Raw genomic sequence first — 19,695 nt, forward strand, 5'->3', positions numbered from 1 at the left:
CAGGCAGCGAGCCCCATCTCTGAGCAGAGCAGTCAGGAGGCTTGTAAAAACACAGTCCGCTACACCTGCGGGACTACGCTATAGTGCTTTTCCAGTATCCCAGGATGAGGCACCCTTTTGCAGGCAGCACCTTAAGTGCCCATGGAGGCAAGACACCAGAAAGTGAGACGAGATAGGAGAACGGTTTATGAAAGAGGTTTGTTGGGCGGGAGTGGGGGGGGGGGGGGGGTATAGGAAAGGGGCTTAAAGGTGTTTAAACACACTGACCCATCAGCATACAGTAGGGTTGAGGGTCAGGTATTTTGCATAGTTTTCTGTGCAAAAGCATCCAGCCGCTGGGTACATTAGTGCCATCCTCTCTCTCTCTTTCTCTAGCAGGGCTGGGTGGATCGGCAGGAGACCATGCGGCGGGGGTGAGGGGGTGGAGTGTTGGGATGGGAGACAGGTGATGGGAAGTCCTGGACCGCCCTGTCTCCTCTGGGGATTATCTCGTGGCAGTGAGAGACCGCTCTAGATGGGAGGAATGTCTGTGGGTGGCTGGCCTGTCACGTTTGGCTTTGCATGATTGTACCGACGACGCCTCGGGTCAGAAGCCGAAATAGTGCTGCGTGGTGGGCAGGGGGAAAGGGTGCGGTGTTTGCCGGTGCTGATGTTTCTGTGCAGTGTGTGCGGCCCCGTGTGTGTGTGTGTGTGAGATTAAGACGGAGTGTGCGTGACACAATTTTGGCTTTAGCTGTGGGCTGATTGTGCGGAGCCTCTCCGTTCCCTCGCGGCCTTCACGCTGGCCAGTCCTGTCCTCTCTCTCTCTCTCTCTTGCTCTACCGTTTCCATTTTTTTTCTTGTTTTGAAACTGATTGTCTTCTACCATCACAAAGACACTTGGTTCTGATTGATTGACAGGTAACAGAAGAGGGGAGAGCACAGTGTGACTGAGGAGGAGGAGGAGGAGGAGGAGAAGGAGGAGGAGGAGGAGGAGGGGGGGGGGGGTCTTATCTTTTCTTGACTTCAGGCAGACTCACAACTTTCAGTTCAAGAGGGTAAAGAAATTACACATTATGCTGTTTGACAGTAGTAGCATCACTGGTCGGTGGGTTGGGGCAGGGGATGGGGGTGTAGGGGGGTGGGGGTGTTGTTTTTGTCCAAGCATTGTTGGTAACATCTGATTTTTTTTGCATGGACATCTGGTAATCCAAATCAATGAGCACTTCATTGTAAACAAGCAGTATACACACATTGTCAGGCTTCAGAGAGGATGGGATAGGCATGTACTTTGGTCTGCAACGCTGTCTGAAGAAAAGAGCATTAATATTAGATCAAAGCGGAGGAATTAAAGCAGCTCTGTGGCAGAACTTGAACCTCCCTTAGCACACACTGCCCCCCACCCCTCCCCTTTCCCGACATTCCCCCTCCACTGTCGGTTATATACATAAGAGACACACTGGGAACAGGAAAGAGCAAGGGAGGGGTGAGGGGGAGAGGGTTGCAACAACACATGCACACACAACCAGTAAAAACAACAGTGACCAAAACATAACAGAAAAGAAATGAGTGTAAAATAAGAAAACCCCCTCCACATTCCCAAACCCAACCATCCCCACCCTTCACCCAATTCCACCCACCCTCTGCCCCTCCCTCCTCCCCTGACTCTCCAGTCTTCTCTTCCACAAAAGCACAGGTCATTCCTGTTGTTTGTCTGTACAGTATACAATAGTCATGCAAAACAAAACAAAAGATGCTCCCCTTTCCAAGGAGAGGAGTGTTTTTTCCTTTTTTGTCATTTTTCTTTTTGTTTTTCTAAAATAACATCAAAAACACAACCAGGAGTATTTGCATTAGGGTGAAAGTAGAATGGAACTGTAGAATAATGTTATGGAATTAAAAAAAAAAAAAAAAGATTCTTCCTTTGGTTGATATTAAAATCATGGTTTTGAAAATCAAACCAAATCAACTGCAGTTAGTCTCTGACAACTTCTGAAGCTGTTATTTTTGTGTTCCCTCAAGTGTGGTCCTCTTGTCTGAACCCTCACTTCTCTTTCTATCTTTATTTCTTACACTTCCTTTTACACCCCTTCGTATTTCTCAGAAACATTCAGTGTCTTTCCTTGACGAAAAATGTTAGTACATGCCATAGCAAAAAAACAAACAAACGAAAAAAACAGAGAACATACAAGAAAAATGAGCAAACAAATCCAAAAACAATAGTTTAACAGTATAAAGCTTCAAGTCACAAGTTTTCAAAACTAACTATTATTAGTTATCGTCGTAATCACTATCATTGTTATTTTTCATTTTTAAATTACAATAAACTTTACATGAAAGGTTTGAGGTATTTCAGAATTAATTGTCAACACACACCTGCCGAGTCATTTCACTGCCCAGGGGAAAAGGTGGAGAACCTGCATACCAGTGATCTGAATGACCCACATTCATCCATGAGCTGCACTTACAGTCACACAAAATAAGCAAACTGGTCTCCAACCATATTGCTTTTGCCTACAGAGACATGGAATCAGCACTCATGGAGGACCGCAGGCCATTGCAGCAAAGAGATCTGGGTCACGAGGCACCTCTGGCGGACTGAATGACATCCATTTGCCTATAGGCGACCACTGACATGCAGAGATTGTATTATAGCAAAACACAGGGAAAGGCGGAGTGATGATTGATGAGGGGGGGGCTTGTTGTTGTGTTTTTTTTGGAGTTGCCTTCTGTGCCATGGATTGCATAGATACACTTCTAGCGTTTACGTCACAATGCGCCCACTCCTGCTCTGTTACAAAAATATCTCTGGGAGGAGGCCCAAAATGACCGGGCGCAGAGGTGCACTAGACAGCGAAAGAGCTCTGAGCCAGGATGAAGAGAAAGAAATGAAGGAAGGGATTTGGTGCAATTTTTAATGAGTAAATTGATTGAAATCACTTGATTTGGACGATTTTTTCGCTCTTTTGCAAATACACTGACTGTATCAAAGTCTCCACCGACTCTCAGTATCATAAAGTGCTTCTCCTCAGATGTATCGAGATGGCAAGTCCAAAGAAAAACAAACATTTTTTAAGAGGTGACACTTGGATTGCTGTGTTATATTTCCCCATTACGGCAAGTAAAGTAAGTAAGTAGTGTGTGTGTGTGTGTGTGTGTGTGTGTATATGTGTGTGGTTTTGTCAGTAAACCCAGAGCAGTCCCACCCGTGGTTGAAGGGAAAAGGCACTCAACACTATCTGCATGGCAGCCACCTCCCTCAATGTGGCTAAATGCAGTCTGACTGCGCTGTGTGTGTAAGTTTGTGTGTGTGTACCTCTGTATGATTGTGTGTCAGTAAGTCTGTGTGTGTGCGTGTGTGTGCATGTTGTGTGTGTGTGTGTGTGTTTGTGTGTGTGTGTGTGTGTGTGTGTGTGTGTGTGTACCTCTGTATGATTGTGTGTCAGTTAGTCTGTGTGTGTGCATGTTGTATGTGTGTGTGTAATGGTCCAGGGCAGAATAGGAGGAGAGGAAGGGGTGAGTGTCCCCCTGGGCAGATTAGGACGGGCAGGTCGAAAAAATCTTTGGTATCAGTGGCGGTTTCACAAACCACTCAGCTCAGTGAGGTAGCCACACTGGTTCTCACTACAAACAAAGGTCATTTTTCCCAAGCTAATGTACATTGCAGATTCCTTGCTGAATTGTGTTACACAAATTGTTTGTCTCGTTTTCATTTTCTTTTTTAACTCAATGCTCATAGCAAATCGAGTGAACCTCCCTCTACCAACAATTTGGCATGAACAATGCCCTATCTAACCAGAACAGTACATCTACCTAAAATTTCCCCCAGAAAAATGCTACAGTTGCACCACTGTGGAGACAGCGTGTAGACCTGGCGGTATCCTCCGGAACCTTCTGTTCCTCTTCCATGTGAAGAGAAGGGGTGAGTTGGAGGTTGCACTGTTCTCCTTTAACACGCCCCTCTCCTCGGCTCCAAAGGGGCGAAGGGGTCTCCGGAGCATCTCGGCCCTATCGCCATGGCAACAGAGGAGAGAGAACGAGTAGTCCTTAGGCCCCTCTCCCGGGTCCTGGTTTAAGTCATCTCCCTCATCACCTGTGGGTGCTTGAAGGGATGTGAAGTTTCCAGTGGTCTCCAGTTTTCTCAGTCTCACTGTTACTTGTTTTTTCCATTCCAGTCAATTTCCTTTTAAAAAAAAAGTCCATCCGTCTTTCCATTTGCAATTTATGAACAAGGTGCCTTACATATGCACGACAGATCACAACAGTAACAAGAAATAGAAACTTTGTGTCTATGGTACTAATTACCCGCATCATTATTATAGTGTGAGAGAGAGACAGAGAGACAGAGAGAGAGTAGGAAGAAAGAGATGAGAGAGGAGGTAGAGAACCAAAGACAGAACGATCGCTGTGTTTGTTGTGTTTCTGAAAGGGTGTCCTTTGTCTTGTGGTCTGTGTAGCAGCTGTCCATTGAGATTCCTTGTCTAATTTCTTTCAGACATTCTGATGCGTAGAAAAAAGTAGCTAGATTCTAATCCATTTAAAGATGATTGTTGGTTGCTATGGCACACATTGCCCATTAAGAGGGGTAGGGCTTGCTGAAGTCGTGTGAACGCAGTACCATCACTGATTAGCATTAAGGCAGTTATCATTGGCACTAGTTTCTGAAATATTTTTGGACTGCTATGTGGTCAACCACATGTCCTCCTTAAAAATAAATAAAGTAATAATAATGGGATATTTATACAATGAAAATGATGTCAGACAATCATAATTTGAAGGTTGTTAACAGATAGATTACAATGTTTGATGCTATTTGTGCTGTGCAAATACCTACAGCTTCCCTTCCATATTAAAGTTGATGTCAGTATGAATTTAAAATCATGTATAACACGCCCCAAAGTAGGCTATAGAGGAGAAGGATATAAATTGTAATAAATTTACCATGACTATTTTTGTGTCTTACAGTCCATCTGTGGAGCTTCCCTAATCTTTATGCCTTGTGAACACAAAGAAGATTGACAAGGTCACAGAGACTATCCATCAGTCCTTTTTTTCTCAGATTTAACCTTACACCACATTTGCCGGTGGCTCGTCCTATTGTCTGGGAAATGATTAACCGTCTCTTTGGCGTTGCTAAATTTCCATTCCTCTTTTGGCCACCAGGTGGCACTACCACTCTGTGCAGGTTGAGGATTGTGTAATGTTCTGGATTTCCGTGTGCTCTTTATTCTCTCTCTCCTCAGAGGCTATTAAGCAACGACAGTATCACTCTTTTCTTCCTCTACTCATTGTTATTCACCAAGCAGAAACAGACGTATTTTTTATTTCAGGAACCTTCCTAATGGTGAGGAACAGAGTCGCTTCACTTTTACAAGCAAGGACAGACCGCCTTCCCAGCAGGTTATCCAACATCTGTGCAAAAATATAGACCTGAACTGGGGCAGACCTGAGTATCTTCATTGTGAGGCGCGTTCCGTTTCACCTTCAGGAAGGGTCAAGGCCCCTTGCTTTCTGTCTGCATCGATTACATTTTCAATTCATTAGCCTGGTGCATGATCTGAAAGAGCCTCCATGAAATGGCTTGGGCTTCAGAGAATAGGCTACCTCTGGTAATGGGTGGGATGTGGTGTGGTGGGGTGTGGTGTGGTGAGGTGACAAGGATGGCAAAACTGCTTCCTGCGGGAACTGTATTGTTGTTTTGTTTTGGTTTGTTTCTTCCTTTCTTTCTTTTTGAGTGCCATGTACAGTGGCCTGGGACAAGAGAAGGTTGTGTGCTGTGGTGCTTATTGCTGCTCTTTTGCTGACGAGCCCTCACATACACATGATTCCAGTGAGGCTGAGCAAACGCAGTAGGGGAATGCTTAAAGGAATTCATTTTAGCAACAGTTCAGAGTGAAGAGGCTATTTGAGGCTTGACATCTCAGCACGTGGGTAGGATTTTCAACATGATGCTGGACTTCGAACCAAAAACAAAACAAAACAAAACAACGAATCAAAAGTACCAAATAATGTCTGTCCATGTGTGGTCCTGAACACTTATTTTTCCTATGTTCTATTCCGCATAATAACAGTCCAACCGACAGAGACAGAAAAACAAAATGGAGGAAGTAAAAGAGCAGGACTGAAGGAGAGAATCGTTTAGCACGTTGCTAACAGCTCCTCATGGGCGACCTCGAGTGAGTGGCAATGGCGATGGCAGCACCAGGCCTGGCGCCTGGCTCCAACAGTGCGCACCCCCCCTCCCTCTCAGGCCTTGGAGAAGGTGGTGGCAGAGGTGCCCGGCTGCCCAGGGCTGCCGCCATGGTGCTCGTCATGCCAGCGGTCCATGCAGCGGCGTCGGGCGTTCATGAAGAAGTTGCTGACCGTGCTGACCTCCAGGCCCAGCTGCTGGGCGATGGTGATCTGCATCTCCTTGGACGGCCGCTTGTTCTCCTTGAAGATGGCAATGAGCGTGCGCCGCTGCAGATCCGTGAAGACCAGTCGCTGCTTCTTGGGGGCCATGTTGCGGTCTTTCTGCTGCTCCTGTTCCTTTCGCTTGCAAGCTGTGAACAGGGGGGTGGGGGGGTCAGGACACAGGAAGGAGAGAAGGAGGGAAGACATTTTATTTCACATCCATAATATAAAACTGAAGTGCGAGACACAGAGGGCCAGAATAAAAATAAAATGGCCGACAAAAAAAAAAGAACCCAGTGATTTGTTGCCTGTAATAAAGACGGTAGAGTGCCATCTAGTTGCACATAAAATTAGCCCGCACACCAACCTCGCAACAACTTTGGCTCTCTTGTACGGCCTTGAATTAAATGTGATTTAGGTCTAATCCATCCCTGGTCCCTGGGGAGAACACACTCCCATCTCGGCAGAGGCGAGAGGCGAGAGGCTAGCCTGCGGTGAGCACTCCAGCCTGGTTGGAGACACTGCTGTTTGATTCAATATTAATGTGGTTTGGGCTCGCACTGGGAGACTGAGTGACTGTTGCCCAAAAGTGAGCTTTTGTGTGTGTGAGTGAGTGTGTGTGTGTGTGTGTGTGTGTGTGTGAAAGAGAGACCATGCTTTAGTGTGTGCGTGTGTGTAAGGATGTGTGTACATGCATGTGTATGTGTGTGTGTGTGTGTGTGTGTGCACCTGAATGTATTGCATGCGTGTGTGTGTGTGTGTGTGTGTGTGTGTGTGTGTGTGTGTGTCTGTGTGTGTGTAAGCGAGAGAGAGAGAGAAAGAGAGAAAGCAAGAAAGGGAAAGTGAGAGATATATTGACCCGGACTGCTTTAGGATTTGGCAGAAGGCGGGGGCTGTCTATCGGGACGGAGGCCTGAATCCCCTCCAGCAGGTCTGCAGTCTGCGACTTCAAACAGAGGCCACTGGAGGTCTATCCATTGAGCTAAGAGCCAGTATTTTTAACTGCCTTTATAAAAAAAAAACAAGCTTACGACTCACAGTATTTCTCAAGATAAGATGGTGAAGCAGGCATATTCACACAACATTGCAATGAATTGTGTTAACCTTGACTTAACTGTGGATGTGAAAAGCATAGTGATGTTGATTCTTGAAAATCATGCTGAAATAAATTGATTACGTTTGTTGATTGTATGTGTGTTTCGTGGTGCTTGTAATTTACTGACTTTAGGTGCATCCCTGACAATTTCCCATAGTAACATTTCTTCACTAAATTAAACTAAATTATTAGAAGTCTGAATTCTGATATTTTACCATTTACATGTTCCTTTCTTCTTTTTTGTTTCTGTTACCTCTCCTATTGTTTACAAAATGTAAAACATCTCTCTCTCACACACAAACACACACACACACACACACAGTCAAATGATATATATTTTCTCCATCCTCCATGCCTAAATCTTTTCACTTTTTTTCCATTTGTGCATCTCTGCTAACCACACTCACTCACACACTCAAGCGGGTGCACAGAGAGATCAAGTGTTGCTGAAGAGAAGCTGTGCTCTGTTTTTGATTACAGTGACTCAGAGCCCCATTGATCACCTGCAGCAGTCAAATCTGCTTACTATGGTCATCTAACCTGCCGGCATATCCATCATGCCAGCGTTTCTCATCAACACACTGCTGTAGTGCACAGCACACACTCGGCTCACAAACAAACCAGAAATGTGCTGAAGATAAAATACATACGCATAATAAAAAAAACTTTTTTAAAAGTCAACATTTTCCCCAAGACCACCCTTAACATTCAGGACAAATAAGGGATACATTTTGAGAGCTTTCAGGATACTGCCTTGTAGCCTACTGCTACCCCTGTTGTTATTTCAAGTTCCAATCAGCAGGTGTCTCTCACCCCGTTTGGGCGTTATTGCCTATTGCCGAGGTTACAGGCGTAGGGTTTTTGTGATCAATAACGATCGATCGGTGAGGAAGGGGGCCCTGATTACTGAACCAAGCGCGCCGTGGAGAGAAGAAAATCGATCATTGCAGATTTTACAGCTGCAGTGCCCACAGAGTCGCGGGACATAGAAGCACATACTCAAACAGTAGGCCAGGCAGGATCCAATGCCTTTATGTCCGGCAACTAGGAAACGGGTGACCACAAATGGACTCAAGTTCAGAAGAAGAGATTAGTCCAGCGGTGAAGTCAAATCAAAGTTATTCAGTAGCTAGCCGATTAGGCTACAGCTATCCTACCATCACCGCTGGTAGCCTAACACTTGGACGCAATGTTTTGTCCAGGCCAAAAACAAGCCACAGAGAGAAAAGATGGCAATGTCTTTATGAAATGCAATGTCTTTATGAAAATTATTTAAGCAAACATCGCCTAGTTGGGTTATTGTAATATTGTGATATTGTGAAATCATGTGGCGTTTGGAGGTGGGGCTTAAATTAAAAAAAAAGATTTATAGGTAGTGCAATAATATTTGACAAAGTTACACAACTGGTTCAGTTTGTAGGCTGTCGGTTAGGTAAAATGTTATCAGTAAATGTCTGGCCACAGCCACTGGACTGGGGTGGTGAATGAGTTAGGCCTATATTGTACCCTTCACACTGAGGCTGTTAAATGTCTCTTGTTTATTATTTTCTAAATTCAGACCTTAAATTAATTGTGAATCAGAATATAAAAAATAGACGAATAACTTATTTAGGTAATTAATTTACTGGTATGTTAAGAAGTGGGGATGCCTGGTGGTATTTGGAAGTAGGCCTAGAAGTTATAGCCTACAGCTTCAAGGCTGTGCAACATTGATAAATATGATTTGAAATTAAACGATAACACAGTGATTTGGCAATAAGTTGTTAGGCCTACATTTTTCTTGGTAGTAAATCAATAGGCTAGCCAACATCTTTTTTTAAAATAGAAATTATGCGAATATTGTCACATGACATGTGTCACATGACAATAGGTTATACATTTCGATTCAATGTAGCGGATCTAGTGAGGTTTTACAGTTACGTGGTAAATGTAGGCTAAAACAAATGTCAGTACGCATAAACCGTATTGCTGTCCAAGCTAAGCCAATTTCTTATGTTGGCATAGGCCCTAATTATAAGCATAGACTTTGTCAGCAGAGGGTAGGCTAGGCCTAACAATCTCTTTTTACACATAAAACGAATTTAGTCTAAAAGCAAAACTTCCCTATTTAAAACACCCAGTGGTTGAGTCCAGGGCAAAGATAAATGATAAATCTATTGAGTGTTTTCTTTTGTCTTCAGTCCCTGGCTGTTGAATGCAATGTAAAGCGCAACCGGTTGCGCGCAAAGGTTCAACCGTCTCTAACTACTCCTCAGTTCAATGCTGATTAATGTAATAGGGGACAATTGGTGCTAATATACTGCCCATTTCCTACAAGTGTCTGCCAGCTTAACTGAAAACACTCCGAAAAAGTCTGCCATGGCCCAAGAGTTTTGATGATGCCTCTTTTGTAGGCTATCTGTTTGTGCCCCTGGTTTGAAGCTAGAATTTTAGCATGTCACATGGTCAAAATTAACCTTATTTTTTAAAAATAGGCCTACTGATTATGGATTACAGGCCTATATATTCTATTTATCTAATTGTATTCTTTTTTGTTGACATAGGCTATATAGCTTATCTGAAGCTTTCTTTTTCTTCCACATTTTTAATCGTTTTTTTATGTGTCAACCACAATGACTTCGTAATGGAACTTTCACCGATAAAATAATCAGATTCAGATGATGAAATACTAATTTGTGGTAAATAAATAAATAAATAAATAAATAAATAAATAAATAAATAAATAAATAAATAAACAAATAAATAAATAAAGCGTGTGAAAGTTGCCTTGGCATGCCGTGCTGGACGTGTGTGTGATTTTCAGCTGGGGAAGTGAGGGGGTTGGGAGGGGATCGATACCTAACCGCACCGAGCAGCCAACCAGTCTGCCGGGGATCGATGCGCTGCTGCTGGATGGGATAGAGGGGGGGGGGGGGGGGGATCTGAAATTGGGTGCGGACGGTATGACTCCCCCGCTGAGGCCGGCCTGCTGCAAGCGAGAAACGTTCAGTCAACCCCTTCTATTTACCTCTCAGCACTGGATCAGTTTATCATGGCAAAGGAAAAACAAATAAATGCACTAGCTACTGGAACGGTTCATCCCTCTGGGATGTGCAGAATGGTAGATAGAATTAATCATATAATTCATGTTTATCATTTGAGAATCAGTGATTATCAAATGATAAACAAATCAAATAAAGATAAACAAATAATCGTTATTAATTAGCGATGTGCAACAAGTCTTTGTTTTCATTTAGCCTAATTGTTTGATTTTTATTTATTTGTTTATTTTGCAAATACCAGTCATATAGCCTAGGACTACCTATTGTTTTAAGATTGACTCCCTTTTTCTATCTGTATTGCGAGGATGCAAGATTGATCTGTTACTTCAGGCAACTTTGAAAGTCTTTTGAAACTGCTTCAAACTCATTGCTTTGTGTTCTTTAAAGTATCCAGAAGTAATTTCACTCTAATAGGGCTGCACGATTTAGGAAACATATTTAATTGCTACATTTCTGATAGATGCGACATAGGCGGGTCGGATCAAAATCCCAAGTTTCCCTATAGGTTTGGCCAGTTCTGAGTGCACGAGAGGCACAGCACTCCCGACGAGCTTTACTGTCTGTCGCACAAGGAGGAAGTCATGAACATAAAAATTATAGTGACAACATTAAGTATTGGGAATTGCACGATTTCGATTAATTTCTGATAAAGGCAACATTTACAACTTATAACGTCAAACAACTATACACTCTACACTTCAAACTATAGGGCCTAGACACTTAACATGAATGTGTTGTCCCTATCTGCACACAGAGATGTGTTTAAAAACAACGCAAGTTGTTTTCAACATATTTGTTTTATGAGTTGAGAGTTAATATTATGAGAGTTAATATTAACAGATAATAGAAAGAGTGAGCTGAACTGAAGAGCACTGGTCAATCATCTCTGTTTTAAGGCCAGTAGGCCTACCACCACTGCCATCACTCAGTTTAGTGCATTGTTCATGTTGATTTGATCTTTTTTCCGTCGTGTGATTTATCGGACTGCGAGCATTTTTTATCAGCATAACAGGTTCTGCTAATCGTCTCAAAGGTCGATTTCGGAACAGTTAATTCTGAAGTTGTCAGCAAAAATCCAAGATGGAGATAGACAAAAGACAACACCTAAAACTCCTCTTCAGCTAAATAATGGAACGCCATCATGGCCATGCAGAATTAAAGGGATATTAATTCAAGACATGTCTCTCTCTCTCTCTCATTTTTTTGTTATCTTGGTTTGCATATACAGTAGCTACAGGTAGACTACGCGGGGTGGGCTGCGTAGGCATTAGGGCCTGCTACTGTTTATTCTTCCATCAAAAGTTTCACTGGTTAATATCAAAGATGGTCATATATGGAAATGTCACTGAACTGTCCCTAGGACAGTCAATCAGCCCCTTAGATTACTGCTCCTTACAAATAACCTCTTTAATAAACATTTATATTTATTGTATCTATCTTTCAGCAATTGGGACCGCTTGTGTTGGGAAGAGAATACGCTAAATAGCCTAAAGTAAAACACCAAGTAGGCCTAAATAAGCATAGGACACAGGATCACATACAAAGAGTGACAATAGAATATAAAAAATATACTAGGATATTTAGCTTTTTAAATTCTGTTTTCAGGCTGTTTTTTATAGCTAATTCCATTAAGCTTTAATACAAATTGAATCCACTTCTAACGTGTTAAAAACTCATTTCAGTACAATTTACTTTCCTTAACCTAACATTCGTTTTACATCTTCATAAGCATACCTTTTCAAGATTACTGTTGGAAAATATTAAGCTAAACTAGCCTACATCGATACAAAGACAGCTATCTGGAAAAACTCAGTAATATAGGCTATGTAGGGTAGGCCTACATGGTACAGTATCTTGTTAAATCTACGTATTTTTCATTCATAAAACTTTCCATTTTCTGTGACAACAATATACTTACTTCCTCCATTCTGAACCACCAACACAGCCATGAACTGATTATGTTTGTTGGTCGATGACTGTGCAGAAACCCTTCCAAAAAGCAATTAATGCAGTGTATTGATTCATGCATATGAACATTAGACGCTGATTAAATAATCAATAATATATAACATAAAATGGGCGACTTCATTTCTCAAATTGAAAGTACCTGAATATTATTTTGCACAAAATTACATTTTGGCTTGTGCTGTGTGTCTTTCCTCTTGTTACAACTTAAGGTCGTGGACGCACGCACACACACACACACACACACACACACACACACACACACACACACACACACTTGTGGATATATAGGCCTACATATTTTTCTAGTCTCCGCGAGAATTTGTGAAGTGCATCTTGCTGTGATTTGATACGCATATCTTCAGCGCTTACACTTACAGCCATGAGCATGACGCCCGGTGTAGGCCAAGCCTGATTTCAGCACTACCAAGATGAACAGCGAACTCGTACGTTTACGCGCCACGAGTGACCAAGGCGAAAAACAGTGGCAGGCCTAAATGTTTCAGTGGATCATTTTCCAAATGATAATATCCTCTTATCAACTACTGCAACGTAATGTCGATTACTATATTACCCGAATGTATCTTTCTCTTTCTAAAATGTACAAACTAGTTATACAAAATAGGAGCGTCGTCGATCTTAATTCTTAATAATATTACCGACATTCGTTATAGTAGGCCTATTCATGTCTTTTAAAAAGCTGAATTTCCAGCACTGTAGGACCTAGGAATAAGCCATATTAACAATCGTTCTGATATTTCACAAGTAGAGAGCACCAAGTGGATTTTCACATAAATTAAACGACCCGGGAATAAGCAAAGATTCAAGTCTCGGTAAATATCATAGAGGAGCACGTTTTATCAATAATTATTGATTATTTAAAGGGTAAAGTCATGACAAAAGAAACGCTTAAAGACATGCACAAGGGTCAATTAGCGTATAACTTAAGATAATTTCCTCTTGTTTGTCTATTGAACCCTGTTAAGTCAAGTAAGGCAAGTAGTCTGCAATTATTTGAGCCAAGAGATTTGAAAACCTGAAATAGGTTGATGATACTAGTTGATGTATAAACTTTCAGCAGTGCTTAAGGAAGCGATGGTGCTATGTTGGAGCGCCATCCTCTGGTGGGAAAACGCAATAAGAAGCTGTTCTTTTTTCCAATGTTATAATATACAAAAGGAATTACATAGCCTACAACAATTAACACCAGGACTTTTTGTTTTATTTAGACCAGCTTTACTTGCATTCACACGTCACATTTACATGTGACATACTTGCAGCGCACACTACATTTTGGTTGTTGGTTCTACACTGTGATTTTCCAGTTGGCTGATCGTGTAACACTGTAGGTGCCGATGTGGTTATCTATCAATCAATCTGAAGGCTGGAGGGTGAATGACAGGCGACAGTGTGTTTCAATCCCTATCCACCTTCTTGCGTTCTCGGTAGACTGAATGGCTGCCTGACTGCTTTTGGGTTTCATGCAGACGCATTTGGCCTACTTTGGTTGCTTCTACGCCGTTGAGATGCAGACAGCACTTGTATTGCTGTAAAAAAAAAACATAAGGCGGATTATTACTAATTAATGTGTGTACATTCAGTCTGAGGACGATGCATCGTGGTACTTCCTCGTGATGAAAAGGAGTGTTTAAATTGGTGACGTAATGTAATTTAACCCCTTGACGCATACCTCGTGAGCAGTTGGGTCTCTTAGCAATTTGATTTAAAGGTCATTCTCCTTTATCGATCCAGTTTGGCTAGGGAGGGAAGGGAGCATAAGAATTGATCATTGGAAATAGAACAGACAGTATTTTATGCAGTACTGAGCCAGCAACGGTGTGTGGAATGTGTTGGTGATTACTGTCCCATTTCGCAAGGTGGGACAGAGTAAACGGAGAAGCCTACACAGCCCTCTATTCTAAGTAGGCAGTGTTCCACGAAGAACAGCCATTGTGCCATGACATTTAACGTTGCACAGTTGACATTGGCTCCAGTGCGATTTCGTTTAATACGTGAAATGGTGAATGTCCAAGTTGTCGTGTACTTGACCACTTCTGACTCTGGAGACCGAGTGGTGCGCATGGCATTTGATTACTTCTTCTCCAGGGTACAAGCTTGAGGCTTCTATGTATTAAGCATTCTCTGGTAGTAGGCATGTTTTATGAAGGTAGGCAGCTTGGATAAAAATGTGTTCCAGTGAATTGGAGGGGGAGGGGCAGGCAGGAGCGTTGGATTGTTTGGTTCAGCTCAAGCGATCGGGGAGGGGTGAGAAGGGGGTGGGTGGGGGCGGAAATCGATACGGATTCGAGCCAGCCTACATTTGATGGAGACGTAGACCTATTTTATAACCTGGTCACATATAAGCTACGGCACCCATGCACCTAAACGTAAGCCTATCCATTGTCTGAGGTTACCGAACAGAAACCGCGTTTGTATATGCCAGTCTTGTGCTTCATCTGTTGTGGTTGCATGCTCTATGTAGCCCTATGGAACCAGGCCACATGTTCTAGATGTGTTTTAATCTGAGGTTAGGCGATGCGGTCTGTGGCAGTAGTTCTCCTGGAGACATTATCTCTGTGTTTACCACGAGTTTTACTTTGGTTACCGAACAGTGGCTCTGCAACCGCATGGTTCAAACACTGTCTGTAGCCTATAGCCTACGTTCGAGTATCAATTATTAAAGTGGATATCGATCACATTCCCCGTCTGCCTCCACCCTCCACCATCCAGTAAGCGTGTGTTTCATTACCCGCGGAATAGCCTACACTACACATAAGTTGTATCTAAGTACAAACTGTATGGCTCTGCATAACACAAAATGTTGATGAGCCACCATTCAATTTTCGTGGTTATTTAGGCCTATGTGATTTATTTTTTAAATATTGCAAAGGTGGAGTGCGTCGGCAGAAGAGGGTACAATGATGCACGGCTATAATATCAGGTTTAGGTTTGTGCAAACCCAAGAGGCAATATGTAACATTTCTGTTAGCCTACTGTAAGATATGTTGAAACTTTAGCCATAATTCCTTTCCAGCTGCATGTACATAGTAAACCAGAATTGGCATCTCCAACAGACACAGTATCGCTTACCAGCTAGGTTGCGAATGGGTGCTTGCTATATGAAATCATAAAAGGATTTGATCTTTCAGTTACTGTCTGATTTCCCATGAGCGCTTCATGTGATCTACTGATTTCTCTGTAGCATGCTAATTACAACGCATGTATGGGTTTCTTATTCATCTTAGACACAACATGGCTGCCTGTAAAGTCGAATCTAAACCTCTAGGATATTGCGTGGGTGGGTATGTTTGCCAGGATATCTACGATTCTTCATCTACGAGTCTTCAGTGGTCATGTCAGAGGCACACCACAAACGATGCCCAGTCTACATATCAACTGTAACATCAATTACAATGGAGATGAAAAAAGGTGTACAGGGGAGGTTTAGGCCATTATAGTCTTGCTCGGTTCCCTAGACCCCCACCCCCAAAGCCCTCTGAGGGACTCCAATGGGAGAGAGTGCTGAGCCGGAATAATTGATAGATGCACTGGCTATCTTTATCGATCACTGCTTTATTGACCCGACCAAATACATTGAGATGGAGTGCAGAATTCAGCTCACATGCAAAGACGAATTGTTTCTCATCGTTAACGCAATCTTTAACTGCCTCCGTCCGCTCACACCTTCTTTCTAGGTGGACTTCCACATGTCCATGACAAGCACCTATTGCTAACTAAAATTACATTTTCTTGCTATTTGATTACCAGTAATTCTTAAATGCAAAGCCGCTTTGGTAAAGGGGATTGTAGGCCCATTTTATCCCTTCTCAATTTAAGGGAAATAAAAGAAGCATGAACAATGGGCCGCTGTAAGCTATCTGAATTTTCTCAAAAAGGTGGGCCTGTCTGGCACAACAACTCAACTAACAATATCAAAGGTCCGTCGTAAGTTAATAAGCAAAAGTAGGGTTTCCACACAAATCCTCAAAAGTCCTGTTAGAGTTCAATATCTATGGTGTAATTTTGACTTTAGTACTTCAGGATAGACCATGGACAGCGACAGCCTCCGAAAAGTCAACGTCCTCAATATGGTCTGATTTTACCGCCTTTAATACGAGGGAACAATAGCGTTCGCATACAACTAACAGCGTTTTCGCATTAGCCAAGCAAAGCGACCATATTGATTTGTGTGACTGTGATGAATTTGGAATAGTAATTTGAATTTATTGATTGATGAGGCCGACTGAGTATCGCCAGCCTCTTTCTCTTTCTCTCTGAATCCTCTCTCCCCCAATCACCCGACCCAGACCTGTGCTCCCACAGGGAATAATAGCAAATTTAAATGCAATAAGTAAAATGTTGTTCCCTGCATTTGCATATTTCAGCCATTAGTAATTTAGCCCAGATTTCACATAGTAGCACCTGACAGCACATGGTGGTGGTGTAATGGCCAACTGCAGAAGGTCGACCACAGCACCGCAGATAGGCTAGCCTATGTTAAACAACAATAGCAGTAACAACGATAACAAACACAGCGACCAGCAATAATAATAATAATAATAATAATAATAATGAACTCCCACTCAATAAAAAATCACCACTCACGATTATTCTTACTCAGTTTAGGCTATATCAATTATATTTCCTAAAATGCTTGTTTGAAATATGCAATTGAATATTGCATTCTGCAAATACCAGCATCCATTTAAAAACCAGCCATCATGTCAAAAAAGGCAAAGAAAGGCATACATGCTTTTAAACTCTACTTTGTAGAATGCCTTGTTTCAACCTAAAGGATTCCTGGTTTTATTATGGAGAGGAAGATATAAAATCCTCAGGCCCAATTAGGTTTAACAGCAATGGCACTTAAAGAGACAATTGTGGAGTGTTTAAATCTTTATTTACCAGAACCCCTGTAAATGTGCAAAGGAACAATTTACATTCCATTAAGTGCTTTTCAATAGGGCATTGACTGGAACTAAAATATGCCAGTATGCCCTGTTAATTGAACTCTCCACTGATGTACTGCAAACACAAGCTAGGACTGACGTTTGGTAGCGCCTTGTGTGTCAGTAGAGATGTATTTAAGATCTGATCTACAAACGGATCTATATTGAGGGGGTCATTGGCCTATTCTGATGATGGAGATGTGCTTGCTATAGGCCCCTGTTTTGGGGAAATATGTGGGAATGTGTATGTAGTAGGCTGCATATGATAGCAGCCCCCCCCCCCTCACACACACACACAGAGAGAGAGAGAGAGAGAGAGAGAGAGAGAGAGAGAGAGAGAGAGAGAGAGAGAGAGAACAAAGCTCTCTGAACTTGTGTAGAATATTTCATGTGCAAGTAGATTTGATAGTGTTTTTGTGAACAATCAATTCAAATCAGTGCATGAGTAGGCCTATGTCCTTCAGAAACTATGTCCCACAATTAAAAAGAATAATGAAAAACATCACACTTTTGTCCATTCAAAAATGAGCATAGTTATGTCCCTTTCCTGCATCATGTCAGTGATTATTATAGACCTGCTAAGATTATGCCATAAAGTAGGCTATCTGAATATTATTTTGTTGTACAATTGTGTGGCATAATGGAACATTTATCTTAGGACTTAAAAGTAAAGGACTTTAGGACTTCACAAGTAAATTCGGAAAAGCATTACGCATTCATCAACACAACAGTGCTGTAGTTATTCGAAGTTCTTAGAAATATAAAGTCTCTCAAAACAAGCTTTGTCAACAACAATGTGTACTTTTATTATGCTACTAGGTATTGATGATCTCACACGCGCGTGCACACACACACACACACACACACACACACACACACAGAGGGAGAGAGAGAGTGTGTGTGTGGGGGGGGGGGGGATAAGATATGCATGCTAACTTCTTTGCGTCTATTAACTTTTGTGTATTTACAACAACCCCGAGCAGTTTTCTTCTTACCTGCTAATCTGAGAGCGGACATTCTCTGGAATTCGGGTTCTTGCAACCATTTCCACATCCTCCGAAATGTTTCTCGTCCAGACTTGAGTTTACTCCATGGTTTGGGATTCCGGAGCAGATCAGAAAGCGTTCCCTGCGACCGACACAAGATTCTCTGGGCGAAGATGGCCTGCGGAATGCTGTACCTTTTGAGCTCCGCGGTTATGCGCTGTGCCACCTCTTTGGTGTTTATCTCCTCCACCTGCCCTGGTCCTCCTCCCTGACCACCCCCCACAGACTGTCTGTCCCGTTCGTTCAACATAGACCCGTTGGCTTGAGAGTGTGGGTGACTGTGATGGTGAATTCCATTGAGAGAGGTCATGATGCCAGCACCATGGCTCCCTAAACCCCGAGCTAGGTGATCCTCGCTCCTAGACAGCATGGCCGCGTGGCTCTCGAAGCCTCCCGTGGACAGCATCTTGTCGTTTGAAAGATGGGTCCCAGGACCGTAGGCCGAGAGAGACTGCTGAGAGTTGTGCAAAGACCCAAGCCCGTTGGACAGAGGGGATAACGACTGTCCCATACCAGACATATCTTTGGGGTAGTGACTGTAAAGATTGCTCATAGACGCTAGGCTCCGGTCATCGCGCATAAGGGTAAAGCTGCCGCTAACGTTCCCGGCAGTGAGACGCTGATGAGCCGGATGGTGATGGGTATGAGGGTGGGGATGATGGTGAAATTTCTCGGAGACCGTGGAAATGGGAGGCAGGTGTTGCAGCGGCGTTAGTGTAGTATAGGTGCTGCTTAAACTCATTCCGGAATCGCAGGACATGGTCATTGCCGGGTGTAAAGGACCGGACAATGCGTGGTCCGTGCGATAGTCTCCAGCCCCTTCCAAAATTGAAGCCATGCTGGAAACCATAGCCGAGCGCCCGTGCGACACCAGGTTTCTGTGTGAGGACTGTCGTCCGTGATGAGAGTTCATCAGGTCCTCCGTTTGATGGCTATGAGTAACGCCGTGGAGGTTCCCAATGTTCTCCATTGTAAGTTCCATCATCGTGATAGTCTCCTTTCACCCCCTGCCTCTCACGCTCTTACTCTCTCTCTCTCTCTCTCTCTCTCCCCTCTTTCGTCCTCTCTCTTTCGCGCGCACGTTATCTCAGCCCTCCGTCTCCTCTTCTTCAGACCAATATTTGTAAACGATTTCAAAACCAAGCCATTGATACGAATAGAGTCCGAACTAATAGAGTTCGTGGTCAGCGTAGCGTAGAACGTTTTCCAGTGGTCCTAGACCCAGG

The 19,695-nt window shown here is 42.9% G+C and overlaps 1 protein-coding gene across 1 annotated transcript; it reads right to left on the bottom strand.

The window, feature by feature from the left end:
• Nucleotides 1-6,225: 6,225 nt before the first annotated feature.
• onecut3a (one cut homeobox 3a) lies at nucleotides 6,226-19,451 on the bottom strand. The gene is made up of 2 exons (XM_076276864.1): nucleotides 18,419-19,451; nucleotides 6,226-6,521 (listed from the first exon to the last, which is right to left on the bottom strand). Exons 1-2 carry the CDS (start codon nucleotides 19,449-19,451, stop codon nucleotides 6,226-6,228), a joined length of 1,329 nt encoding a protein of 442 aa, XP_076132979.1.
• Nucleotides 19,452-19,695: the final 244 nt, after the last annotated feature.

Source organism: Alosa pseudoharengus, unplaced genomic scaffold, assembly GCF_046254945.1.
Source record: "Alosa pseudoharengus isolate Yale_2024_CS ecotype anadromous, Long Island Sound unplaced genomic scaffold, YU_APseudo_1.1 YU_APseudo_1.1_scf_11, whole genome shotgun sequence".
Taxonomy (NCBI): Eukaryota; Metazoa; Chordata; class Actinopteri; order Clupeiformes; family Clupeidae; genus Alosa; species Alosa pseudoharengus.